Source organism: Artibeus jamaicensis, unplaced genomic scaffold (genome assembly GCF_021234435.1).
Source record: "Artibeus jamaicensis isolate MK-2021 breed Jamaican fruit bat unplaced genomic scaffold, CSHL_Jam_final contig_519, whole genome shotgun sequence".
In the NCBI taxonomy this organism is placed as follows: Eukaryota; Metazoa; Chordata; class Mammalia; order Chiroptera; family Phyllostomidae; genus Artibeus; species Artibeus jamaicensis.
In genome coordinates this window covers 16,732,760-16,760,557 of record NW_026521871.1, presented here as the reverse complement: position 1 = coordinate 16,760,557, position 27,798 = coordinate 16,732,760, and the positions used below count along the sequence as shown (strand labels likewise).

The 27,798-nt window shown below is 38.1% G+C and overlaps 1 protein-coding gene across 3 annotated transcripts in view; it reads left to right on the top strand.

Annotated features, from left to right (window-relative positions):
• RAD18 (RAD18 E3 ubiquitin protein ligase) overlaps positions 1 to 27,798 on the top strand; it is a 116,330-nt gene that overhangs the window by 47,137 nt on the left and 41,395 nt on the right. For all 3 annotated transcript variants that reach the window (XM_053669310.1, XM_037134676.2, XM_053669311.1), the window contains exons 8-10: positions 11,039 to 11,115; positions 12,397 to 12,457; positions 23,782 to 23,919. In XM_053669310.1, the coding sequence (XP_053525285.1) occupies positions 11,039 to 11,115; positions 12,397 to 12,457; positions 23,782 to 23,919 (276 nt within the window). The remainder of the gene's footprint in view (positions 1 to 11,038; positions 11,116 to 12,396; positions 12,458 to 23,781; positions 23,920 to 27,798) is intronic.

Below are 27,798 nucleotides of genomic sequence, written 5' to 3'. Positions count from 1 at the left end.
ACAGGGAACCAGCAGTGAAGGGAAGGAAACCAGGACTAAAATCAACAATTTGGAGCAGATGGGAAAAAATAAACATTCAACCAAAACAGAATGAAGAAACGAGAATTCAAAAATAAAATGAGGAGAGGCTTAGGAACCTCCAGGATAACTTTAAATGTTTTTACATCTGAAATATAGGGGTGCCAGAAGTAGAAGAGGAAGAGCAAGAAATTGAAAACTTATTTGAAAAAATAATAAAGGAGAACTTCCCCAATCTAGCAAAGGAAATAGACTTCCAGGAAGTCTAGGAAGCTCAGAGAGTCCCAAAGAAGTTGGACCCAAGGAAGCACACACCAAGGCACATCCTCATTACATTATCCAAGATGAAAGAGAAGGAGAGAATCTTAAAAGCAGCAAGAGAAAAGGAGAGAATTACCCAGAAAGGAGTTCCCATAAGACTGTCAGCTGATTTCTCAAAAGAGACCTTACAGGCAAGAAGGGGCTGGAAAGAAGTATTCCAAGTCATGAAAGGCCAGGACCTACATCCAAGATTGCTCTATCCAGCAAAGCTATCATTTAGAACAGAAGGGCAGATAAAAGTGCTTTCCAGATAAGGTCAAGTTAAAGGAGTTCATCATCACCAAGCCCTCATTATATGAAATGTTCAAGGGACTTATCTAAGAAAAAGAAGATCAAAACTACGAACAGTAAAATGACAACAAACTCATAACTATCAACAACTAATCATAAAAAAGAAGCAGACACCTAGAACAGGAACAGAATCACAGAAATGATCACATGGAGGGTTATTAGCTGTGAGGGGAAAGGGAGAGAATGAGGGAAAGGTACAGGGAATAAGAAACGTAATTGGTAGGCAGAAAATAGGGGAAGGTTAAGAATAGTCTAAAAAATGGAGAAGCCAAAGAACTTATATGTATGACCCATGGACATGAACTAGGTGGGGTGAGGGGGGAATGCTGGAAGTACTGAGCGTACAGGACCAAGGGGGACAAAAGGGAAAAATGGACAACTGTAATAGCATAATCAATAAAATATGCTTAAAAAATGTGTAAAAAGCTGCCAATTACTATAGCATCAAAATAGTGAAATACTTGGAATAATAGTGGTAAGTTAATATTCATAGATGGTTGGCATGTTATGTAGCACTTAAAGTTATAAATGTACTGTAAGTAAAGTGTTTACAATATACTTTAAAGCAAAAAGATTATCTGAGTTTTCTCATCAATAAGATAAAGGTTACAACACTACCTACTTCATGGTGTTTTTGAGAGAAATACGTGAAAATAAAAGTCATATAAACTGCCTAGCACAGTACCTTAGCAAGTAGTTAGTATTCAGTAAATGTTACCATTATGGTTATTACACATAAAGATATGTCCTTGATCACTGTGGCTTTATAAGTTGTTTGTGTTATGTAGTCATACACCACATAACATTCCAGTTCACAATGGGTCACAGATAGGACAGTGGTCCCTGGAGATTATAGTGGAGGTGAACCATTCCTATCTCCCAGTGATGCTGTTGTTGTCGCCATAGCCTCCTAGTGGGACGTGTTACACAGATAGTTACTGTTACATCACAGCTGCCCAGTAATGTGTTATGCAGGCTTGTGGCCTTTGGAGCAGTAGGCTGTACCATGTAGCCAAGGCGTGCAGTAGGCTGCGTCCCATAGGTTTGTGTAAGTGCGCTCTGTGGTGTTTGCACGACAAAGTGGCCTAATGACACATCACTCACAGAGTGTCCCTGTTGTCGAGTGGTGTGGGACTGCACACACTCTTCAGTGATTTCTCTTTTTCACTTAACCATACACATATTTTGGAGTTTTTTCAATTGTGAGCGTATATAGAATTGCCAATATTAAAAAAAAATAGAGTACAAGATGTAAACACAAAGGTACACAGGGTGTAAGTGTATTGTTTGGTGAATTATCACAAAGTAAGTTTCACCAAGGGCACTTATCTCTAACCACTACTCATCACCACCAGGATCTCAGAAGCCCCTGCCCCTCCCAGTCACTGCTGCCTTCATTCTGTGGACAACCACTGTCTTGACCGCTGACACTGTACATTCATTCTGCCTATTTTGGCTTATAATAAATAGTTTATATACACTGAGTGTATCTTTATTTGTACAATGCTATGTTTATAAGCTTCTTTCATGTTTTTGTGTACATTTGTGATTTCAAAAGATTTTGTTGTTGCTCTGAAGTATTCTGTTATGTATCTCAGTTCCCTTTCACTGGTTGATGGACATTTGGATTTTTCCACTCTTTGGCTCATAAAAATTATGCTGCAGTGAATAATCTTTTCCATGTCTCTGTGTACACAGGCACACAAGTTTTTTGAATATATATATCCAGGATTAGAATAGTTATGTTTTTGCAGATGTTCAGTTTGCGTGGATACAGCTGAAAAGTTAGTGCCAATGTACATACTTATGAGGAAGGTGTGAGAGTTCTAGTTTTTCCACATCCTTAATGACCTCAGTACAGTCAGTTTTCTATTTTGGCTATTCCAGTGAATCCATGGTGGTATTTCATTATGGTTTTAATTTGAGCTTTCCTAATGACTGTAATATTTAGCACATTTTTATGTGCCATTGGCCATCTGGACATCCTCTTTGATGAAATGCTCATTTAGGTCTTACGCCCACATTTTCTGTGTCGTGGATCTGTTTTTTTCTTATTTATTGTGAGAGTACATGAAAATTTCTGGATAGAAATCTTGCTGGATGTTTGTGTATTTAATTCGTTCTTCCATTTCACCTTTTCATCCCCAAGGGCTTCATTTGAGAGGAAGTTCTTCATTTAATATGACCCAGTCTGGTGCAGCTTTCCTTTTTCATGTCCTTGCCTACCACAAGGTCATGTGGATCTTCTCTTTTCTTCGAAAAACTTTATTATTATTGCTTTTACATTTTGACCTGTGGTTTCTCTGGGTTTGATTTTGCCATATGTTATGAGGTAGGAAGTGAGATTCTTCTTTTTCTATGTAGATAGCCAATTGATACAGCACCATGTATTAAAAAACCATCCTTTCCCCACTGAATTGGCAGTATGTCTTGGCTGAGAATCAGCTAATTCTGTATGCATGGGTCTGGACATTGTTTGCTCAGTCACTTACCAGCAATGTGCTATCTTAATTACTTTATAAGTAATTTATAATAAATCTTGCTGGCTGACTGTATTTCTTCCAGCTTTGTTGTTTATTGAAATTGCTTTAGTTTTTCTAGGCCCTTTGCATTTCCATATAAATTTTACAATAAGCTTGCAAATTTCCGTCACAAAACAAAAACCTGCTTGGATTGGCATTGCACTAAGTCTAGAGATCAATTTGGGGAAGTTAATATCTACATGGTATTTGAATCTTCCAACTTGCGAATTTAGTCTATCCCTTTATGTATTTGTTTTCCATTTCTGTCAGAGATGTTTTATAACCTTCAGTATGAAGGTTTTATCTTTTGAAAGGCTTATTCATAGTATTTGACTTTTTCCATATTTTTATTGTTCAAGTACAGTTGTCTCCAATCCCCCCCCACAACCCCAGCCACCCCCACTTCCCACTCTCAATCCTACCCCCTCTTTGGTTTTGTCCATATGTCCTTTGTACTTATTCCTGAAGACACTTCCCCCCTTTTGGTATTTGAGGTTTGTATTAAAAAAATATTTTTAGAGAGAGGGGAAGGGAAGGAGAAAGAGAGAGAAACATCAGTGTGTGGTTGCCTCTCATGTGTCCCCCACTGGGGACCTGGCCAGCAACCCAGGTATGTGCCCCAACTGGGAATTGAACCAGGGACCCCTTGCTTCACAGGCCTGCAGTCAATCCACTGAGCTACACCAGCCAGGGCTGGTATTTGATGTTTTTTTTTTTTTTAAATTTTTTAAATATATTTTATTGATTATGCCATTACAGTTCTATTCCCCCCCTTCATTCCCCTCCACCCTGCACACCCCTCCCCCTCCATTTCCCCCCTTTAGTTTATGACCACATGTCTCAAGTTCTTTAGATTCTATATTTCCCATACTATTCTTGCCCTCTCCCCTATGTATTTTCTACCTACCATCTATGCTACTTATTTTCTGTACCTTCTCCCCACTTCTCCTTCTCCCACTCCCCTGTTGCTAACCCTCCATGTGATCTTCATTTCTGTTGTTCTGCTCCTGATCTAGCTGTCCTCTTAATTTGTTTTTGTTTTAGGTGTGGTTCTTAGTAACTGTGAGTTTGCTGTCCTTTCACTGCTCGTCTTTTTTATCTTCTTTTTCTTAGATAAGTCCCTTTAACATTTCATATAATAAGGGCTTGGTGATGATGAACTCCTTGAATTTGATCTTATCTGAGAAGCACTTTATCTGCCCTTCCATTCTAACTGAAAGCTTTGCTGGGTAGAGCAATCTTGGTTGTAGGTCTTTGGATTTCATGACTTGGAATACTTCTTTCCAGTCCCTCCTTGCCTGTAAGGTCTCTTTTGAGAAATCCGCTGAGAGTCTGATGGGAACTCCTTTGTAGGTGACTGTCCCCTTATCTCTTGCTGCTTCTAGGATCCTCTCCTTCATTTTAATCTTGGCTAATGTAATGATGATGTGCCTTGGTGTGTTCCTTCTTGGGTCCCACTTCTTTGGGACTCTCTGAGCTTCCTGGATTTCCTGAAGTCTATTTCCTTTGCCAGATTGGGGAAATTCTCCTTTATTATTTGTTCAAATAAGTGTTCCACTTGTTGCTCTTCCTCTTCCCCTTCTGGTACCCCTATAATTCGGATGTTGGAATGTTTAAAGATGTCCTGGAGGTTCCTCTCCTCATTTTTTTGAATTCTTGTTTCTTCATCCTTTTCTGTTTGGTTATTTTTTCCTTCCTTCTGGTCCACTCCTTTGATTTGAGTCCCAGTGTCCTTTCCATCACTATTGGTTTCCTGTGCATTTCCCTTCATTTCAATTAGTTTAGCCTTCATATGTTCCTCTAATTTGTGACTAAAATCAACCAGTTCTGTGAGCATCCTGATCACCAGTGTTTTGAACTGTGCATCTGAAAGTTTGGCTATTTGTTCCTGGCTTAGATTTATCAGCTCTGGGGCTCTGAGTTGTTCTTGAGCCATGTTTTGATCTGTTTGTGCCTGTTAGGTATGAGGAGCGGAGCCTTAGTTGTTCACCAGGGTGGGGCCACCCAGACCCAGGTCGCTGGTTTGTGATGCTGTATGTGGGGGCGGGGTCAGAGAGGGACAATGGCGTTCCCCTCTGCCACTTTATGCCAGTGGGGCCTGCACAGTCTGTCTCACCGCTTTGCTCCTTCACTGGTTTATCTGCGCTCAACTGTGTGACTTTGGTCAGCCCTCCGTGAGTCCACTGCCTTTTGCCCTCAGTGGGTCCACCCGCTTCTCCACACCTGGGATCCACCCATAGCTGCCAGCACGCCTGGGTTGCGTGCCCGGGGTTGGTCTGGTGGATCTTTCCTGCCCGACCCTGCTGTGCTGCTGGCTTCGCCCCTCTTACCGGTTTGGCTGAAGGGTTCATTGTCAGACTTCTGTGTAGTTCAATTTTCTGTGGTTTGGCTGTGTTTTTGTTGCTATAAATTTTTTGTTTTTAAACTTGGTTGTGTGAGAAGGCACAGTGCTTCCACCTATGCCTCCATCTTGGTGGAAGTCTCCCACATTGTTTTTTAATGAAAATATTTAAATCTAAAATTTTTTCTCTAAGCACTGTTTTATCTGCATCCACAAAAGTTTATAATTTCTTTTTTTAAATTTGATTAAAATGTTTTCTAATTTTTGCTGTGATTTCTCCTTTGATCCATGGGTTATTTAGAAGTGTTTTAAATTTTTTTCTTTTTTAAAAGATTTTTATTTATTTATTTTTAGAGAGAGGGAAAAAGAGGGAGAGAAAGGGAGAGAAACATCAATGTGTGGTTGCCTCTTGCACACCCCCTTCTGGGGTCCTGGCCTATAAACCAGGCTTGTGTCCTGACTGGGAATGGAACCGGCAAGACTGTGGTTTGTAGGTGGGCACTCAGTCCAGTGAGCCACACCAACCAGGGCCTAAATTTCTAAGTGTTCAGATATATCCCAGATATCTTTTTTATTATTCATTTTTAATTTTATTACACTTTACCAATTCTGTATGATGTCAGACCTTTTTCTTTTATTGAGACTTGTTTTATAACTCAGTATTTGTTCTTCCTTGGTGAATGTTACATAAACACTTGGGAATTTTGCTTTTTTGTTCAGTGATCTATAAATGTTAGTTATGTAAAGTTGCTTGATAGTATATTCAAGTCTTATACATCCTTATTGATACATGTGTACTGTCCTAACAATTACTGAGAGGATTATTGAAATCTCCAAGTATATTCGTAAATGTTCCCATTTTTCCTTTTAGGTGTATGTGCATCTGATCTTGTTGTGTCTTTTTGATGAGTTCGCCTGTTTATTGTTATGAAACATTTTCCTTGTCCCTGGTTATATTCCTTGTCTGAAAAGCTACTTTATCTGCTTTGAATATAGCTGCTGTGTTTTATCTTAGTTCACTTTTTTAAAAGCCTATTATGTTATTCTATTTAAACTTTTTTTTTAATTTTTAAATTTTTTTGTAAGTATATGGTTTGGATTTGCTTTTTAAATTTCATTTAACTTTCATTTTGTTTAATCTCTTTGATTGGGTGTAAGTCTACCATCTTGTTCTTTATTTTCTATTTGTCCTTTCTATTCTTTGTTTGTTTTCCTTCCTTTCTTGTTTTTGGATTGAGTATTTTTTAGTTTTCCACTTTATTTGCACTATTGTCTTTTTACCTATACCTCTGTTTAACTTGCTTGGTGATTATTTTGGAGTTTAACATTTGCATCCTGTCAGTCTACCTTCATTATATTCTACATGTGTAACTGAAGTACCTTCTGATTCTATTCTTTGTTTTATAGTTGTCATAGGTGTTTTTCTATATGTGCTATAACCCCCATAATATGTTGTTACTATTGTTTTTGCTTTAAACTGTCAGTTTTCTCATAAGTAAAAAATGCAGAAGGTTGTATGTGCCCACATATTTGCTATTTCTAGTGTTTCTCATTTTGTTGCTAAGATCCAGGTTTTCATTTGGTGTCTTTTTCTTTTGGCCAGAAAAAGTTTATTTAATATTTTTTCTCTTAATCTTGTCAACAATAATTTTGTTTTCTTTTTAAGTGTATTTTATTAATTATGCTATTATGGTTGTCCCAGTTTTTTTCCCCTTTTACCTTCCTCTGCCCAGTAACCACCTTTCCTCCAGAAGTTCCCCCCCTTAATTCATGTCCATGGGTTATGAGTGTAAGTTCTTTAGTTTCTCCATTTCCCATGCTATTGTTCACTTCCCCCTGTCTGTTTTTGTTCCTACCAATTATGCTTCTTAATCCCTACACCATTTCTCCATTCTCCTTGAGTATGGCAAAAAATAAAAATAAAAATAAAATAAAATAAAGGAAGAAATGAAGGTCACACTAAGCAGAGTAAAGAATAAGCCACAGGAAACCAACAGAGAGAGAAGGCAGTTGGGATTCAGGCCAAAAATTTGGAAAGTAAAAAAGAGATAAACATTCAACCAGAACAAAAAAATAAACAAGAATTCAAAAAAAAAAAAATGAGCATAGGCTAAGGAACCTCTAGGATATCTCCAAATATGCCAACATCAGGTATAGGGTGCCAGGAGAAGAAGACAAAGAGCAAGAAATTAAAAACTTACTTGAAAAAATAATGAAGGAAAACTTGCCTAGTCTGGCCACGGAACTAGACATGCAAGTCCAGGAAGCTTAAAGAATCCCAAAGAAGTCGGATCCAAGGAGAAACCCACCAAGACACATCATAATTAAATTACCCAAGATTAAAGATAAGGGGAGAATCTTAAAAGCAGCAAGAGAGAAGGAGACATTTACCTACAAAGGAGCTCCCATAAGAGTATCAGTTTATTTCTCAAAAGAAACTTTGCAGACAAGAAGGAGCTGGAGAGAAGTATTCAGATTCAAAGTCCTGAAAGGCAAGAACTACATCCAAGATTACTCTCTCCAGCAAAGCTATCATTTAGAATGGAAGGGCAGATAAAGTGCTTTCCAGACGAGGTAAAGCTAAAGTAGTTCATCACCACCAAGCCATTATTTAATATTTCTTGTAGTGTAAATGTGCTGTTGAGACAAATTCTCAGCTTTTATTTGTCTGAAAAAGTCTTAAGTTTTCATTCGTTAAAAAAAATCTCTCTTTGGATATAGTTTTACCCTTGTGGGAAAGCTGAAGCACTGTTGGAATGAACATGCACATATTTACCCAGACTTACCATCAGTATTTCCTCATTTGCCTTATTTATTACTGTTTCTCTCTGTGTGAATATGTGTTCATGTGTGTACATCTTTATGCACACACAAGTTTTTTTAAAAATCTGAGAGTGAGTTATATAATCTTGACTCTTTATCCCAAATTACTTCATTCTGTATTTCCTAAGATAAAGGATATTCTTTTATGGCCACAGTATAGTTAATCAGTTTCTGTGAATTCAGCTTAGTTATAGTACCTTACCATCTCTATTCTGGTTTCTTCAGTGGACTCAGAAATGGCCTGTATAGATTTTCTTCCCCTCCAACACTCAGTCCAGTTTCAGATCACCACTGTATTTAGTTGTAATATCTTTTCCATCTCTTTCCATCTGAACAATTCCTCAACCTTTTTTTTTTTTTTTGTCATTTAACAACACTGTTTTTTAAAAAAGAATGCAGTCTTTGTTTTTTGGGTTTTTTTCCCCAAATAGAATATTTCTCAATTTGACTTTGTCTAATATTTTCTTATAACATTCAGGTTGTACATTCCTGAATGTTGATGAACTGCTGACAACTCCTTCCTGTTTTTGACTTGTTTCAATACTATATAAGTGATCTTTTGTCCTTTTCAAAATATCAGTAATATCCAGAGGTATTTGACATCTTCGTGTCCCTCATTTGTGATGGCAGTTTTGGTCATCTTGTCGGTTTCTCCATTGTATAGTTTACCCTTGCTAACAGAGAAGTCTAGAGAGACATTTTAGTACCATATATTCTATAGTTCATTAAAATTTCACCCTTCTGTCATTCTTTGGTAATTTTACCTGAACTTACCTTTCCTCTGGTAGTTGCCAAATGTGATTTTTCTACATTTGCCACTTGCCACGATTTTGAAAACAAGAGCCCTCTTTTTTTTCTTTATTTATGATCAGTGTAGATTCACATACTTACAACTTATTGTCATCCTTAATTATTTTGGTTTTATGTTTTTCCAGGTTTGGCCAGTGGACGCTTCTTTATGCTAGTTCCTTGTCCTCGTGATATACCCCATTATTTATTTTTATTTATTTATTCCTTCATTTATTTGAGAGAGGAGAAGGGAGGGAGAAAGAGAGGAAGAGAAACATCAGTGTATGGTTACATTTCACATGTCCCCTACTGGGGGACCTGGCCTGCAACCCAGGCATGTGCCCTGACTGGGAATCAGACTGGTGACCCTTTGGTTTATAGGCCAGCACTTAATCCACTGAGCCACACCAGCCACGGTGGAATAATATTTTTTAAAAAGAAAAATGGACAAAATGAAAACAGCAACATGGTAAACTGTGATCATTTTAAACGTAAAGACTGGAGTAAAAATAAGAGGGAATTACATACTGTTTAGAAGAAAACACTTTAATACAAATAGCCAGGAAGGTTGAAAATAAAGGGATGTGAAAAGATGTACCACTCAAACACTAACCAAAAGCTGATGTGGCAACATTAAACATTAATAGCAGAGAAAATAGACTTTAAGGCAAAAAGTGTTCCGAGAGATAAAGATGGACATCTCATTTAGGTCAAAATGGTCAAAGTGGTTGTTCTCCTACTTTTGGTTGTGCGAGGAAGCCAAGTGAATCCACCTGCACCTCCATCTTTGCTGGAAGACTCCCAGTGTACCTTTTATTTAAACGAAACTTTAAATTGAGGTCATTGCATTCTTAAACGATCCTTTTGGTGACTGGTTTTTATAAAAATCTTTAAAATGGGAATCTATCAGGTGTATATGAAAAGGGAGTGAGGAGTGTGACTCCCCTGGTATTACTATCCCATTTAACATGCGGACCCACCCACGCCCCCGAGTGTCCTCTGTCATCTGCCTTCCTCCCGCCCACGGGTCGTTTTGAAGCAAAGTCCAGACATAGAGTCTTTTTGTGTATAAATGTATGGAGGGGATTGTAGATCTTTTTTATTTTTTTTTAAGATTTTATTTATTCATCTTTTACTGGGGAAGGGAAGGAGAGAAACATCAATGTATGGTTTCCTCTTGCGCATTCCCTGTTGGGAACTGGCCTGTAACCCAGGCATGTGCCCTGACTGGGAATCGAACCGCAATTGTGTGGTTCGCAGGCCCAGGCTCAATCCACTGAGCTACGCCAGCCAGGGTGGGATTGTAGATTTTTATTCTATACTATATATTTTTTAGTTTTAGTATGTTGACTTTGGAGGCAGAAAAATAATGCTTGCAAATTCAGTGCTGTTGCAGTCCAAGGTGTTTATGTATGTGACAGAGTGTATTCCAGGTCTCTGATGTCTGTGATTGGTAACTGCACCTGCTAACAGAAGTTCTGGAGGCAAGGCCATTTCCCCCTGGTATTTGTAGACCTCTGTGTCTCCTTGAAAGTAGCCTGCTGTACATATATAGTATATTGGAGTTTGAGTGCATATTGAGTGCACTGGAGTTTGTGTGTTTACTAATAATTGAATTCACATTAATAAACTAATTTTTCAGTTCTATTGAGACTGCTATTTACACCTGTATACTCAAAGGGAAGAGCACAGTGACCTTATTGTAGTTTTGGTAACATTTTAAACTGTTTGCATATATGAGTTCAGCGTTTCAACTCTGTTATTTTTTAAAAGTTTTATTTTGAAATAACTGTAGCCTTACAGAAAAATAATAAAAATAAGACAGGGATTTTGTGTTCCCATCATCTGGCTTCATTGTTAACAACTCATGTGACCCTTGCACAGTGCGTAAAACCATGTCATTAACATTGGCTCTATGTGTTTATTTTAACAGCTGCTGAAATAGTTCAAGAAATTGAAAATATGGAGAAGACTAGGATGCGTCTTGAAGCTAGTAAACTCAATGAAAGTGTATGTTATGGTCTGTTTCAATATCTGGGTAGAAATAAAGTAAAGTTGAGTACTCTGCTAAAATTAAAGCAGCCAGTGTGTATTACATCTGTTCAATGGGAAATGTACTAGAACACATTTCCATTTAATATATTATCATTTACTTGCAGCTCATGCTTTAGCACCAAATTCTATTATATTTATCAGTCTTCTAGTACAACATGCAATCTAAAGCAGAATTTATTAGTGAGTTATAGCCCTTAGAAAAAGCATATGCCCATACGGGTATATCAGGTAGCATTTGTATTGGTCCTTTCTCTGCTGGTTGCATCCGATAAGCTGTTTAACAACTCTACAGCCCTTGTCCTCTGTAAAACTCAGGAGTTGAACTCTATGATCTCTAAGATCTCCTTACCTCTGGAACTCTGCATTCTGTGATTATACTGATTGAGAAGGTTAAGTAATTATAGGAGTTTATGAGGATTATCTGTTGAGCTTATTGAAGGGATCAGAGGCCTAAAATTTTTCACTGTTGCCTTCTTCTAGCTTGATGGGCCAAAACTTGAGGAAGGATGCCAAAGAAGAAAATAGTCATTGTGTCCTATGACACTGGAGGAAGTGTTTTGGGCTCTTTTTTTTTTTTTTTTCTAGATCATCAGTAATGTGTTTGTAAGGAAAACAACGACCTTAGGGAAGTGAGTTTATAATCAGATAGTGGAGAAAATGAGATTTTCCTTGACTTTGTTACTACCTATGTGCAGACTCTAAGGTGGAGACTGTAAGTGTCTGATGATGAATAATGTAAGTAGACTTCTGATCTCTTAAGTCTTAGATTTTAAAAAGTGGAACCAGAAATTTAACTTACATCTTATATTTCCCCTGTATTACATTTCTTATAGATTTGAGGGAGTTACTTTGGAAAAGATAGAAAGGAAGCAAGATTTGCCTTATTAATGATCTAAATGTCTCTAGTCTTGTACTTTGAAGTGTCACCTATTGTATTAATAAATGTGAAAAATTAAGGATTGAAAATATGAAATTTGTTATATTGGTACTTCATATGTCCTAATGGAATCCATGTTGTATTTTCTACTGATTAGAAATAAGCATTGGGTAAATTATATACTAATTATGATATTGAAGGGAAGTATACAAGAGTTATTTTTCCTATATATAAACAGAGGTGAGAGATTATTTCACTGTATTTTAAACATCCACAGTTGAGATTTTAAAGTTTATAGTCCTGATTTCTATTTTTGTCATTTAATGAATTTTTAATTAACAATTTTTGTATTGTTTTAGATAATGGTTTTTACGAAGGATCAAACAGAAAAGGAAATAGATGAAATTCACAGTAAATATCGTAAGTTGTGTGATATTTTCATTGTTTGCAGAGAATTTGAGTTGCAGTTTTTTACTTAAGTATATATTTTTTAAGTTTTTATATTAATGTTTGATAAAAATGTATTAATATTACTTAAGACTGAATTTTAGTTGTGTTTACTAAGGCAGTGACTTTTTTTTCAGTCAGTGTGCTTGCTTTTTGATTGTGACTAACATTCATTCTACTTTGAGCTTATCACTGAGCACTTTGCAAATTTGCAAATGTTAATTAGTTGCTCTCAAGGCAAATCTGTGAGAAGAAAATGGGATTAAAATGGAAACATTTCTGCCTTTCCAGCCTGTCCTGGAGTCACTCAATGACATTATTTCTGTAAAGAATTTCAGCACTTAAAGCTTGCAAATTTGTGCCTAAAAGTTTTTACTTTATTAGGTATTAACAACTTCCTAATTTTATCACTTCCTTTTCCTTGAATGGCCTTTGTACATATCTTTCCCAGGGCGAGCACATTACTGTTTTGTCAATTAGGTAGGTAGCTGTTATTGTCTGTTAGGTTTGTTTTTAGTTTAAATTTACATTTAAGTACTCGGCAAACAGAAGATAGTTAATAAATAGTTGTTGGGTGAGTATACCAGGCATGGATGTATTTTAGTTGTGCTAAGAGTAATTTGTTTTCTTTTTTCAGTTCTTAAGCTTTGAAGGGGCAGATAAGACAGCGATCTGTTTGGGGAGGGGGGAGGATGTGGTTGGCCTGCAGGCTCTGCTTGTAGGCGGGGCCTGTGCGCACTAGACTGTCTGCAGCCCGGAGGCTGGGCAACAGGGGTCACAGCTCTGTTGCTAAAAGATAAGTGAGGTGTGATTTTTTTTTTAAATCAACTTTTGGGAAATCAAAGCAATTTTTCTCAAGACAGGAGAGAGAGACTATCAGTAGATCACTGAATTGGCAAAACTGAGGCTTGTAATAATAAAACAAAATTTACGTGGAGAAAAAGTAATTTAAATCACTAAAAAATGGTATCTAATACATATGTCACACTAAAGAAGAAGGAGAAGTAGATACAGGCAGGACAGTATACAAATATCTGTGCCCCTCCATTTACATATCTTAAAAAAGTTTAACTTTACTACATAAATAGGTCATGTTAAGACAATTGATTTTGCCCTATAGTAAACCTCAGTATATACTAACAAAACAAACAAACAACTTTCAGGCACTTCTAAAGCTTAAGTGCTTAGCATTATAGTTTAGTCATGTGTTGTGATTTAGTGTCAGATTTCAAATATTGATTTCTCTCTTTTAAACATTTTTACTAATATTTTACATGCAATAGTTTTTTAAAAATCACTTTTATCTACAAGGCTTATTATAAAAAAACAAAACTCCCTTCCTCCACCATCAGCCTGTCTTCATTCCCACTCCTTGGAGATAACAGTTGTCAGGACTTCCACTTTTGTCTTGGGAATTATACTTATTTTTATGAAAAGATTGTTCTTTCTGCTGCTTCTTGAAGTGTTTCAGTTCTTCTTGTTAACAGTTGATTGATGTCCCAACATGAAAGCATGAAGATTTGGTCTTTTGTGCATCTGACTCCTGCCTTTGCTTTCTTCCCATCCTCTGATTATTGTCGTAATTTTTTGTAAGTCTAATATTTAGTTAGATACTTTACAGTTTGCACCAGACAACATACATAATATGGTTATGAAGGGAAGCAGAATATGCCACCCCAAAATACATTACTGTGGCACAAGAATTAATCATGGTACTTTTAGCTGAAGGCAGCTGAGAAGCAGATATTTTTTTTTTAAAGGTGCTCTCTGCCTTCCCCTTATTTGCCTAAAAACCGGACATAAATTTACAAAGGTATCTGTGTTCATCATCTGCTTTCTGTCTCTAGAGATAAGTTAGTCTTCATATCAGTGGAGAAGGCACTGCCTTAAATCTGTATAACAGACCTTATTCTTGTTGACTGTGTTTTTCCTAGTCACTGCCCCAAAACACCTTTTTTGAGGGGGGGCGGTGATTGGGGGAACTGCCTGAAAGTGGTGTTTAAGCCAGTGTTCCAAGCCACATCTTTTTAATCTAGGTATCTTCTGTGTATATGTAGGATATGCACGTTAATAAATTTCTGTTTGTTTTTCTTTTGTTAATTTGTCTTTTGTTATATAGGGTTACCAGCAAAGAACTAAGAAGGTTGGGGAAAAAATTATTTTTTTCCTCCCCTACAGTTATAATTCCTTTCAAGAAAACATTCTATTTTTTAATAATTAATAATTTTCTTTCACTTGCTTGGTTTTCTATTTACCTAGTATTAATTTACCAGAAATGTGTATTACTTGCTAATGCATTTAAACACATCGATGTCGATCAAATCATTACTGTCTCAGGAGCACCCCGCCTGAGGCAGCCCCCAGCCTCCGGTGCTGTCTTACTCCATTTGCTCTGGCCGCTCTTTGCTGCTGTCCTGGAGTTCCCTCTCACCAACCTTCTGGGCATGGTGTTCTCCTCGGTGCTGTGTGCTTCATTTTATTTCAGCAAACAGATCTGCCTCTTTGCTTTCCTTGTTTTGGTGGAATACAATTTTAGGAAACTCCCTGAGAAAAAGGTTTATGGAGGGATATTTTTTAAGACCATACATAACTGGGAATATTACCTTTACTATTGATTGATTATACGACTGGCTTTACAATTTTAGTTTGGAAAGATTTTTCCCTACAAATTTTGAAGGTATTTTTTCACTAATATATCTTCCAGCATTGCCACCATTAACTATCTTGCCATTCTAGGTTTTTATCCTTCATATATAACATTTTTCCCTTTCCTGGCCCACACGTTTGGTTTCTTATGTTCTGTCAGTCCCCGTCTTCTGTCTCTTGATTTCATGTATTTCTTAGTCTTATCTCCACCACTGTGCTAGTCACAGTTGCTTCCTAACTAGTCACCCCCAATCTACTCTTGACCCTCGGGAATTCATTAGTACTCAGAAGCCAGGTTGTCTTAAAATTGGTGAGTCTTCTGATCATACTCCTTCCGCCTTGCTGCCCTCCTGCCGTATGAAAGGCTTTCAGTGTGAGTGGCTTTTAGTACATGAAACCTGTCATTTCCCGGACTTGCCTGCCTCCCTTACTCCTTCCTTGTGATCCAACCACTTGCTTATCTTTCACTTCTTTTATCAGGTTCTTTGCAGTTGCAGGGCTTTTGTTGCCCTCTTTTCTCTTTGTGGGAAATTGTCTCCTTCTCTTGATGGTTTTGGTGACCTCATCTGCTTTCCCAACACTTACTCAGCTTCACTGCAATTTCCATGGGAAATCAGTGATCTCCCAGACAAGGTGATATTTCCCTTTTATATGTACTCACTACATCATCTTGTATTTTTTTTCGTATCACTATTCCATTTGTTTATTCAGTACAAGTGTTTTGAGTAAGTACTGATGTATGCAAGACACTGCCCAGGTACTGGGGATGTAGGAACGAACAAGACAGCCATAAAGCTCATCCTCCTAGAGCTTATCTTGGACTAGTATTTTAGAGAGTGATAAATGGAAAAGAGAAAAAAGGAAACAAGGAGGGGTATAAGAAAATTTACATTTTTTATAGGGTGGCCATAATTGTTGTTTTGTATACAGTTAATTTGTAATTATTTCTAATGAATTTCTCATCGTGTATTTTAGTTTGCTAGGGCTTCCATAACAAAGTACCACAGAATGGGAGGTGTAATACAACAGACATTTATTGTCTTACAGTGCTTGGGGGCTAGAAGTCCAAAATCCAGATGTCAGCAGGAAGCAGGCTTGGGTCCTTCCTCCGGCGGGCTGTGAGGGAAGGACTTGCTCCAGGCCTCTCTCCTTGCCTCCTCGTTTGTCTCTTCACAATGCCTTCCCCCTGTGCGTGTCCGTGTGCCCCTTTTATAAAAACAGCAATCATATTGAATTAGGGCCACCTTAATCTCATCTTAGCCTGATTACCTCTATAAAACCCTGTCCTCAGGCGAGGTCACATTCTGAGGTGCGGAGGGGTTAGTACTTCAACACATGAAATTCAGTGAAACACCGTTCAGCCCGTGACAGTATTTAACAGTATTTCCATCCCTTATAAAACTGGAAGTTCTACAGTGGAGGAAGTTTCTTTCTTGCTTACTGCTTTATAACCAAGTGAATGAATAAATGAAGATGGGGGAATCATCACGATGTTTATCAGAGTCTACCAAGCCTCTAAAAATAAACTAAGAGGAAACAAACGTTTTTCTACATCTCACTGTTCTGTTTGCTTTTGAGAAGAAGCATACAAGCTTAAGCCTGGTCTCCTAGCTTAAGGCATTGGCCGTGCTTCAGCCACCTCCCATCTTCTGACCTGTGCAGGCTTTTCTTCTATTTATTTATGGTGGGTCGCTTTTCAAAAGGAAAGACAGGAAGGCAGAAAATCACACTGTTGAATATATATTCTGTGCCAGCGGTTTCACAGATGTTATTTTAGTGATCTTCCCAGCAGCCCTACGAAACTAGTTTTATCCTATTTCATAGAGTAAGAAACTGAGACTCAGAAACCTTAGACAAATCACTCGTATTGTAGATAAAAAGCAGAGGTGGAAATTAAACCCAGGTGTACCAGGCACTCGAGTCTCAACCCTTCGCACTCTACAAAAGATGCTTTGAGTCTGAATGAATCACTTGTATGTTGGAAATCTCTTTTTTGCAGGGTAAGTTTTAGTTTCAGGTGATAGTGCTTTAAAAAAGCTTAATTTTATGAATGGGATACTCTGGTAGTTTTGTGATGATATATCTTTTTTTAAGCAGTCTTTTAGATGGACTTGTAATTCATGAGCTCCTCTTTCAATAATGGAAAGAAACAATGAAATCAGTTGTTTTGAATTTTATAGAAAGTATTTGAAACAGAGGTTGAATCAAATGAATTTGAGTTACTTGTGCAGTTCAGATACCAGAACTTTTGGTAAGTCTTTTTAATGAAGGTTGTGAATTGCCCCAGTAAGAGGCGGAATCTTAGTCTGATGGAAAGTTACTCCACTTGCCTGCCGTGAGAGATGTGCTTTTGAGATCTCCATGCTTTAAATGCTGTGATGAAATAGTTTTGTACTAGAACCCAGACACAGCTCCGGGGGGCATTCTAGTTACCTCCCGAAACTTTTCCTGGGAGCATCAGCCTAATCTTGCTAAGAAGGCAAGGCATTTTAACGTAGTTAATTTATTCCCTTGTACTTTTGTTTGGTCATTAATTCAACAAATATTTATTGAACATCAGCTGTGTGCCAGCTGCTGTGTTTTGTGGATTCAGCAGTGAAAAGGATGTACAGGCCCCTTTTTTCATGGAGCTTTCATTCTAGTAGCAGAAAGATAACATCCTAAGTCAGATGATTACAATGATTTTAGGTGGCAAATGCTATAAAGAAATAAAACAGGGTAGTTTGAGAGAAATTATGGGGGCGTTAAGTAAGGTAGTCAGGAAAAGGCTTTTCTTGAGGAGTGGATATTTGAAATGAGTCATGAGGAGAATAAAGTAAAAATGAAGAGGCAGCTATTCATGGAGCTGAAGGAAGAGTGTTCTGGACGGAGAGAACACAGCAGGCGGAGCCCCTAAAGTAGAAGCAAAGGAGGCGAATGTGGCCAGAGAGTAGCAGTGAGTGCTGGGGGCAAATGGGGTAAGGGGTCGGAGGGCCAGGTCACACATGACCTTGCAACATTTTATTTCCAATTTTATTATCAGTGCCACAAGAAGCCACTGGAAGGTTTAAAATGATGAGTAATATGATTTCATATTTTAAAAGGTCATGATATTTGTTAAATAGAGAATAAATTAGAAGGCAGCAAACAATAGAAAACCAGTCTGGAGGCAATATTTATTGATCATCAGTAGTTGGGAATATAACATTAAACAGACCAAGTCTCTGCCTTCATGGGGCTTACATTCTAACAGGATTAGTCAGACAATGAACAAATGAGTAAGTTGTGTGTTAGTCAGATAGGGAATGATCTGTATTATAAAGAAATATAAGGCAGGTAAAGAGTGATGGAGCTACTGTTCAGGTTTGGTGGTCAGGGAAGGCCTCTTTAAGGAGGAGGAATGATATAATTTGAGAAGAGACCCAGGGGAGGTTGCTGTCATAAATTGTGGCAGAGCCGTGACCTAGTCTGGAGTGGCAGCAATGTAGAAGTAAGATGGACAGTTCAAGGTTACCTTTGAAGTAGAACCAGTGGTACTCACTGATGTATTTAATGGAGGGATGACTGAAAGCAGAATTAAGAGTGACTCCTACACTCTTGATTGAGTCAGCTGGGGAAACAGTGCTGTCATTTACAGAAATGGAGACCAAGGGAGGGTTATGGATAAGAAAAGGGAATCAAATTTTCTGTTTTAAGTTTTGCTTTCTGGTGGATAGCCAAGCAGGAAAGAAGTAAGTGTGACTGAATGAGCTGCCTGACCAAACAGACAGCATGTACTTACAAACAGTAGTTAAAGTTAAGTGCCTGGAGAAGAGTACTGGGAAGAAGAGTGCTGTAGGGGACAGAGCCTGACCCTAAGCCCTGGCGAGTTCCAGCGTCTACAGCAACAGTTTTTAGTTTTTCAAGCCTCTTTACACTATTAAAATTGCCAAGGACACAAAAGAGCTTTTGTTTATGAGGGTTATATCTGCTGCTATATACCATATTACAAATTAAAATGTATAGGACTTAGGCTTCTGGTCAAGTAGAATAACAGGGACCTGATACAGCCTCCCCCAGAGACATCCAACATAAATGGACAAAATGTATGAAATGGTGGTTTTTAATACACTGGATATTAGGAAACAAAAGACAGGAATATCTATCTACAAGATAGGGAAAAATGAGGTGAGCCCTGTAATAGAGTTTCTAGGTTGTGGTGCAGGCACGGGGGTCCCAGGCAGAGCCTGGTAGACTCTGAATTAAGGAAAAGATCTAAGATACCGGGAAACTGAAGGCACTAGAGTTGGCAGGACAGTGCAGGAAAGGAGAGAGTACCACAGAGAGAGCCCTAGGAATCCGCAGAAGGTTCAGTGCGTGTGTTCATTCAGTATACAAAGTACGTTTTCTGGCTGTTACCAGAGAAGAACCAGGAGCAGGGAGGGTCTGCCTGGCACAGTTTGGAAATAAGATTCTTCTGTGCTGTTGCAGGAAAATAACTTCAAGGATGCACGTGCCAGAGGATTTTAAGCCACAGTGGCATGATTTATTATGAAAATAGTGAAAATAGATTGTACACCTTCAGAAAGGCTGAGAGCAGGAAGGCTGTAGTAGTGGCTTATGGACAGAAGTAAAAGGAAATTCCTCTGCTACTGCTCACTGCTCCCCTGGTTGCAAGTCTTGTGGGGACCCTTAGAGTTTAGGAACAAAGAAGACAGAAGGCATATGCCAGGGAGAAGGGCCTGGGGCGTGTGCTGGATTCCTTATCTAGCTTTTGTACATTTCCTTGGGTGCAGAAAAGAGCAGGCTTTCTTTCAAAGTATTCAATCCCTAATCTCTTTCCTGGCTTTTCCCAGGGCTGTGGTGTGCCTTCCCCCTGTCCACTCCCTTTCCTGGCTCTTCCAGGGTTTCATGCCCTTAACATATCCATCTGATCTTTTGCCCAGATTTTCCCAGGCCGGTCCCCTCACCCCTTATAGTCATAATTTTGGCTTCTGCTGAGCATGCACTCAGTGAAAGGGATTTCCCTTCACCATTCCCTCCCTTCATTAATCTGAAGGAATGGTTCCAGTTGGGGTGTCTCCCTGGAGTGACAGTGAAACTGTCCTTTTCTAGTTACTCTGGCTTAATCAGATGCCTGGTTTGCTTCCTTCCTTTTTGTTAATGTCTAAGTAACTGCCTACTGTAACAAGACCACAATAGAATTAAATTAGAAATCAATAACAAAGCCCTCTGGAAAACTGCCAAATATTTGGAAACCGAGCAACATACTCCAAATAACTCATGGGTCAAAGGAATATTAAGACCAAGAAATTTCAAAATTATTTATTACCTCATTTAAAAATAAGAAATTCATTATGTGATTAGCATAACCTTATTTTGATAGGAAATAACTTTCTTAAAACAAAAATAATCAAAGTAAATGGAAATTTCTACTTTTAGCCCAGATGGCATAACAGAGAATGTATTTTATGTTGCTTCATTAATAAACTAGAAAACCAGATGAAATGTATGAAAATATGGTTTTTTTAGATATTGGGAAAAAGCACAGGACTGTGATTCCTGACAGAAAACCCGGTGGCGAGCTTTCCAGGCCCATAGCTCACTTCCTGTGGGCGGTTTTCAGGCCTTGGGTGGGGGGACCCGCGAACCATCTGGTTCTGTCACTGAGTAAGGAAAAGCAGAAATGGAACTTGTGGAAGACCAAGGTTTCTAGAATTTGTGGGATGGCTAACCAAAGAAGGGAGTACCTCAGTCCACACATGACTGAGAGGAAAGTGCCTGAGACTAGGGGAAGACTACTGGAAAGGGTTAGGTCCAGAACAATTTCTGGAGCTCACACAGGGCCGGGAACAGCTTGAATTCACCACAAGCCTTAGTAGGGAAACACCATAAAATATATAGGGCTATCAGGCAGAATCTTCATAAAGGTATTAAGCGCTTTAGTAGCTGGGCTAATCTACCTTTGGGCTAGATGATAAATATTTTAGGTTTTGGGGTTTTTATAAGATGTTCTTGTTTTATTAACAAGTCTTTATGAAAATATAAAAACTTCTCCAGCTGGGTTGCTCAGTTAGTTGGAGTGTGGCCCGGAACACCAAACAGTTGTGGGTTCGATTCCTAGTCTCCATTTGGGCACCTAGGCCTGTGGGAGGCAGCCTAGGCAGCCCATCTGACGTTTCTCACGTTGATGTCCCTCCCCTCTCCCCTCTGCCCCTCTCCCCAGCCCTTTCCCTCCCTCCCCTCCTCCTCCCCCTCGCCTCTTTGTCCTACCCCTCACTCTTCCCTCCCCCCTCCTTATTTCTTTTTCCTCATTTTCTCTCTCCCTTCCTTTCCCTGAAATCAATAAAAATATCCATGGGTGAAGATTTTTTAAAAAAATTTTAAAAATATAATAACCATCTTTAGCTAGAGAGCCATATAAAAATAGGCCTTAGGGTTGGCTTTGGCCTTTGGGCTTTAGACTTATGGTTGTGCAATTTTTTTTCAAATGAAAGATTAAAAAAAATAAACTTCACTTTTTAGAGTATTTTCAGGTTCATAGCAAAATTGAGGGGGTAAATACAAGAGAGTCCCTCTGTCTCCTCTGATCCACAGATGCAGTCTCTCTCACTGTCAGCATCTCTCTTGCAATGAAAAAATGTCCTCAGATAAGAATAATAAAAGAAATCTTGAAGAATATGAGTTGGTTGAATGTGGGCTTATTTAATGGCTCTCACAACTATCTGAACCATTTAAAACTTCTAAGAGGTGCATTCAGGGCATCTAACCAGCAGAACTGAGATTTTTAAACTCTAAACTACTCCTTGCCAAGTGGCAGAACTCCTAAAGTAAGGTGAAGAGATGAGTGTGAACAGGTTTATTAGTCCTAATACCTTGGCATTGTTCTTTTTTCTTTTTTACTTATAGTTGACATACAATATTATATTAGTTTCAGATGTACAGCCTAGTGACTCATCATTTATATCTTATGAAATGTATAAGATATATTGTTTTTTTGAGCAGAGATTATGGGACTTCTTTGGTCAAAGCAGTGGCTATTTATTTTTTGTTTTTCAGCCTAGGCATTGGAGTAATTAGATTTTAAAAAGAAAATCCCTTTTAATTCTGGGATTTTATTGCTTCAGAAGATAAAGGCATTAAGCCTTCCTAACTGCTAATGAGATTACTGTAATAAATTTCTTCTGTAATTCTTTACAATCCATAGATCTGGTCTAACTAATCCTGGAGACCCCAAAATGCTATGTTAAACTGTTTGCCTAACAGAAAATACCATTGTGTGAGCCCATTTATTTATTTTATTTGGGGAGCAGAAGTATGAAGTAATTATCCTTGAATGCATAGAGTTAAACAGGACTTGAAGAAATCACCTAGATTGTAGTCTTAGGATCTTACCTATTTCTGAAGAGGTAACTTTCCAGTAATCTTTATGGCCTGCTTATATTTTTTTTGCTGAAATTTTAAAGTGTCTTATTTCAAATTTACCAGACACTTTACACCCAACACCATAGCTTTACTAGGAGTTTTTGTACATGTACTAGACACGTAAATTTATTGCAGTTAGGAGCAGTCTTTCCCTAGTGTCCAGAGAACAGTCACATTTGTTTATCAGGAATATTGAAATGAACGTGCAAATGGCGATAAACCTGGCTTCTTCCACAGTGGAGGAGGCAAGTCACTTGAGTTTTCACCAGCCAGGATTTTGCATGTCTAGATAAGAATTTTCCATTGCCATCAGTTATCTACAATTTACTGAGCTGTAGCATAGCTCAAAGGCAATGAGTGGCTGGAGTTCTGGAAGGGGAGCTCTGGCAAATGCATAGTTTTCACTTGAAGCACAAACTTCCCCCCATAACCAGTTATTCTTACTGTCGTGCTATAGGGAAAATGGGTTATGTAAGAAAATGTCTCAAAACTTTAACTATATGCAATATGATTCTTTCCAATATGTATTTTTGCAGGACTTATAACATTGTGAACCATGGCTTCAGTGGCTAAGGGTGCTAGATAAGTAGAGTGCAACCTCAGCTATTTGAACCCTGGTTTGAATCACAAATGAATGTCCTCAAGTTGCGCTTTAACAATGACTGGCCGGTCTTTGTTGAGTAAATTAATGAACATTACTAATGGTGACCTGAGGTCAGGCTTACATTATTTGAGAGGTGTTAGCGGGAATTGTGGTGGAGATATCTTAGATGGTTAAAGGGGTTCTGGTTGGAAACTGACAAGAAGTGTGAAGGGAAAAGAGAGACTTGAAATGGATAGTCTTTGTTTTTATAACCCAACTTTCCTACAGGCTTTTGCTGTTATATTTAATTAATATTCTTCATCTTAGTACTCTTTTGTATGTTGGAAGTTAGTATAGTGTCTTTTGGATATATCTGGGAAAGCAGTATCCTTCATGCTGTAGCAAAAGACTTTCTAGAGGATGGGGTTTGGGAAGAAACCGGTAGCCGCAAACTGGAATGCCTTGTGTTCCATGTCTGTATCTGAGGAGGGGAGGAGATAAAAAGAAAGGCTTCCACCATCTCCCAGCCCCTGGTGTTCTTGTGCTTGCCAGCTTCTTACTGTAATGCACGGGATTCCCAAGGGTGCCATTGTTGAGCAGGCTTGTACACTTCTTGATACTCTGTTGGTTATAGACTTTAACTTCTGTAGTTCTTGCTTTACTGAGAAGGTCTTTTCAATTTCAGGTAAAAAACATCAGAGTGAATTTCAGCTTCTGGTAGATCAGGCCAAGAAAGGATACAAGAAAACTATTGAAATGTCAAAAAAAAAAGTAACCAAAAAAGAAGACGAATCTACAGAAAAACTATTCTCTGTACACACAGGTAAGAGACTTCAATTAAAAACAGAAATGATGTCGAATTTCACTAATTTATTTTAATATAAAAAATTAAACCAAAGGAGTTTACTTTGGACTCAGTAGATATTTGAAATGGCAAGAAGTATTTTTAGACGCATAGCAGTTGTTGAAAGTGAACTGCGTTCATAACTCTGGGGAAAGGGCTGGGAAGATGCCCTGAGACACAGTCTAACATCTGTCTTCCTTTTGGTTCATAATTAATCAAACATTTTTTAGTTCTTTAAGCTTGAAGATGTTTTCTAGGTGTGGGAATTATTGCTGCAGATCTTACAAAGAGAATAAATTATTTTTGCTACAGGTCACTGGTATTTATTTTGGAGGGAATGTTCTGCTAAGAAAATCTAAAGCTAATACACTTGGAATGCCAATATGTAGCATATTTCTTCATTTAGATCCATTTTAATTTTAGATTAATAGTATATTTACATTGCCAGGACTTTAGGCCAGTAAATAAAACAGAATCATAATGGAGGGAAGTACATAAGAAAATTTCCTATTATGTTTTTATTGTGGTAAAAGATATATAAGATTTATTATTTTAACCTTTTATAAATGTACAGTTGAGTGGCATTAAATACATTCATAATACAACCATCACCACTATCTATACCCAAAACTTTTCTTCATCTCCAGTGAAAACTCTGTACCCATTAAATAATAACTCTTTTTCTTCCTCCTCTCCCTTCAACCCCTGGTAATTCTACTTTTTGTCTATGAATTTGCTGTTTTCCACCTCATATAGGTGGAAGGAACCCTATAATACTTGTTCTTCTGTGTCAGCTTATTTCATTAAGCATGATGGTTTCAGGGTACTCAAGTTGCAGCATTTATCAAAATTTCATTACTTTTTATGGCTAACTAATACTCTGTTGTATGTGTACGTCACATTTTGCTTATCCATTCATCTGTAATGAGTTACTTTCACCTTTCGGCATTCGTGAGTAGTGCTGCTATAAACATTGGTTTTCAAATACCTCTTCAAGTCTCTGTTTTCCATTCTCTTGGCTCTGTACCTAGGAGTGGGATTTCCGGTTCATATGGTAATTCTGTTTACCTTTTGAAAGACCGCCACACTATTTTCCACAGTGGTTGAACCATTTTCCATTCCCAACAGCAATGTTTGGGGATTTCAGGTTCTGTCTCTCTTCACCAACCTTTGATGTTTTACATAGATATGGTGGTAGGTATGAAGTAGTTTCTCACTTTGCTTTTGACTTGTATTTTCCTAAAGCCTGGTGAAGTTGAGCATCTTTTTTATATGGTTTTCTGGCCTTTTGTTTGTCTTCGGAGAATGTCTGTTAAAGTCCTTTGTCTATTTTTTAATTGAGTTGTTTGGTTCTTTTTCCGATTGAATTTTAGGAATTCTTTATACACCCCAGATACTAATGCCTTATTACATGTGATTTGCAAATGTTTGTAAACATTTTTGGGGTAGTCTTTTTGCTTTCTTGTTAGTAGTATCTTTTGATGCACATAGGTGTTTGATTGTGATGAAATCCAGTTTATCAACTTTTTTCTTCTGTTGCCTGTACTTTTGTTGTTATATCCATGAAGTTGTTGTCAAATCAATGCCATGAGAATTTCCTTTGCTTTTTCCTAAGAGTTTTATAGTTTGAGCTCTTACATTTAGATTATGATCCAGTTTGAGTTTTTATATATAGTATAAGGTAAGGGTCCATCTTCATTCTATTGGATGCAGATAATCCATTTTTCTGAACACCATTTGTTAAAAGACTGTCCTTTCCCCACTGAATGCTCTTGCCATCCTTGTTAAAAATCACTTGATCATACATGTGAGGGCTTATTCTCTGTTTTACTATATTGGCTGTGTGTCTGTCATGCCAGTAGTACACTGTTTTTATTATTGTAGTTTTGTAATAAATTTTGAAGTTCTCCAGTTTTATTCCTTTTCAAGATTATTTTGGCTATCTGGGTTCTTTGAGATTCTATGTGAATTTTAGGGTGGATTTTTCTATTTCTGCAAAAAGTGCCAAAGGGATCGCATTGAATCTATAGATTGCTTTGGTTAGTTTTGACATTTTAACAATGTGAAGTCTTCCATTCATGAATGTAAGATAATCTTTCATTTATTTATCTCTGCCTTAATTTCTTTCAACTTGTATTTTTCAGCATACAGGTCTCTTTTACCTCCTTGGTTAGATTCATTCCCAAGTATTCTACTGCTTTAGGTGCTGTTGTATTCCTTATATTATCTTATATTCTGGTGTCATTTAGTAGTTTGCTGCCTGAGTATATGAAGTCTGTCCAGATTTTAGTTTTGGCAAAAAACAGAAGTTGCAGGGTGCCAAATCTGGGCTGTAGGAGTGCTGAGTCACCTGGGTGATTTGATGTTTTGCTAAAAAACTCTTCATGAGACATGATGCATGAGTGGGCGCATTCTTGTGACGAAGTTGCCAGTCACCAGCTCCCCGTAGCTGTGGCCTTCTGAATCATCTGAATAGTTTATATGGAGGAATGTTCAAACTCCACACAAAATTTGATGGAGATTCCTTGAGCTACTTACTCGGTAATTTTGAATGTGATAGCCACATAGTACGCATACTCTCTCAATAGTGTCTACACCCCTACGGACAAGTACAGTGAAGTCACATTAATCACACATGCTCACTCAATGGTATCTACCTCCCCCACTGACTAGTACAGTGAAGTCATCATTGTTACACATGCACATTCCAGTCCGCTCTCCTTGGCTGCCAGGTTGCAGTGATGTGGTGCAAATCAATCTCGTTATATGAACAACGGCTGGACTTTTTTTGGGTAGACCTCATATACCCCATGGTCTTCGTGGACAACTTGGATTTGTTCATGCAGTTGTTAAAGATAGTCTTAGAAATGGTTCAGCTCCTGAGAAAATTTGGCCTACTGTCTCAGATTCGGAGAACATTTTTGTTTATTGGTTGAGATTGCTTGTACTCAGGGGCTATAATGTGTCATATAGGGTGGGGCAAAAGTAGGTTTACATTTGTGAATATATAAAACAAAGTTTATTCTTGTATTATTGTGGATTAATTGTTGTATTATGTTCCACATGAACAACTGTAAACCTACTTCTGCCCCGCCTGTATGTGTATATGCACATAGATACTGCTCTCTCTGGGGTTCACAGATGAGTGTGCTGCTGGTGGATTGCTGTGTGTGGATGTGCATGTTTGGGAGAGGCAGGGAGTGTGAGAGGGGAAGACAGACAGACGGTTGCAGACTGACTGAAAGGTTGGGCTTTGTACAGCATCATACAGATGTATGAACTGTGTTAAGTCTCGCTCTTTAGAATAAACGTGCTTGTTGAAGTGCCAGTATAAGTTTAAAAGATGTGTTCTGTTAAGTAAAACCTTCATGTATTTCGTTGCATGTTTTTGGGGAAGTTTGATGTCAGAGCCTCATATTCAGGGCTCTATTTAAAGACCTCTTCTGACATCTATGGACGGATGTGGAGGATTACTGGCTTTCAGTGCCTACACATTGTTGTATGATACTTGTCCCTAAAAGAGAATATATTTGATACAAGCTTACTAAGGAGAGGAGGAAGTGAGAGAGGAAAAAAAATAGTTTTAAGGTGAGCAGGACTCTGTTCCCTGGCTTGCTGGTGTGGTTGCATCCCCCTGGCCAGTTGAGTGATAAGAGTTGCCTGGGTTTGCTGAGTTTGCTGGATGACTGGTTCCTCTTAACGTGGTCCTGGGTGACTTTCTACCAGAGGAGCTGCTGGGTGGTTGTCCTAGTTGGCTTCTCTTCTCCCAGATGCACACTAGAGGGTACAGTTTGGTTCTGCTAATGATTAGGCTGATTGAAAGCCAGACAACGTCAGGAGCTTAGTTTTAGAAATTGT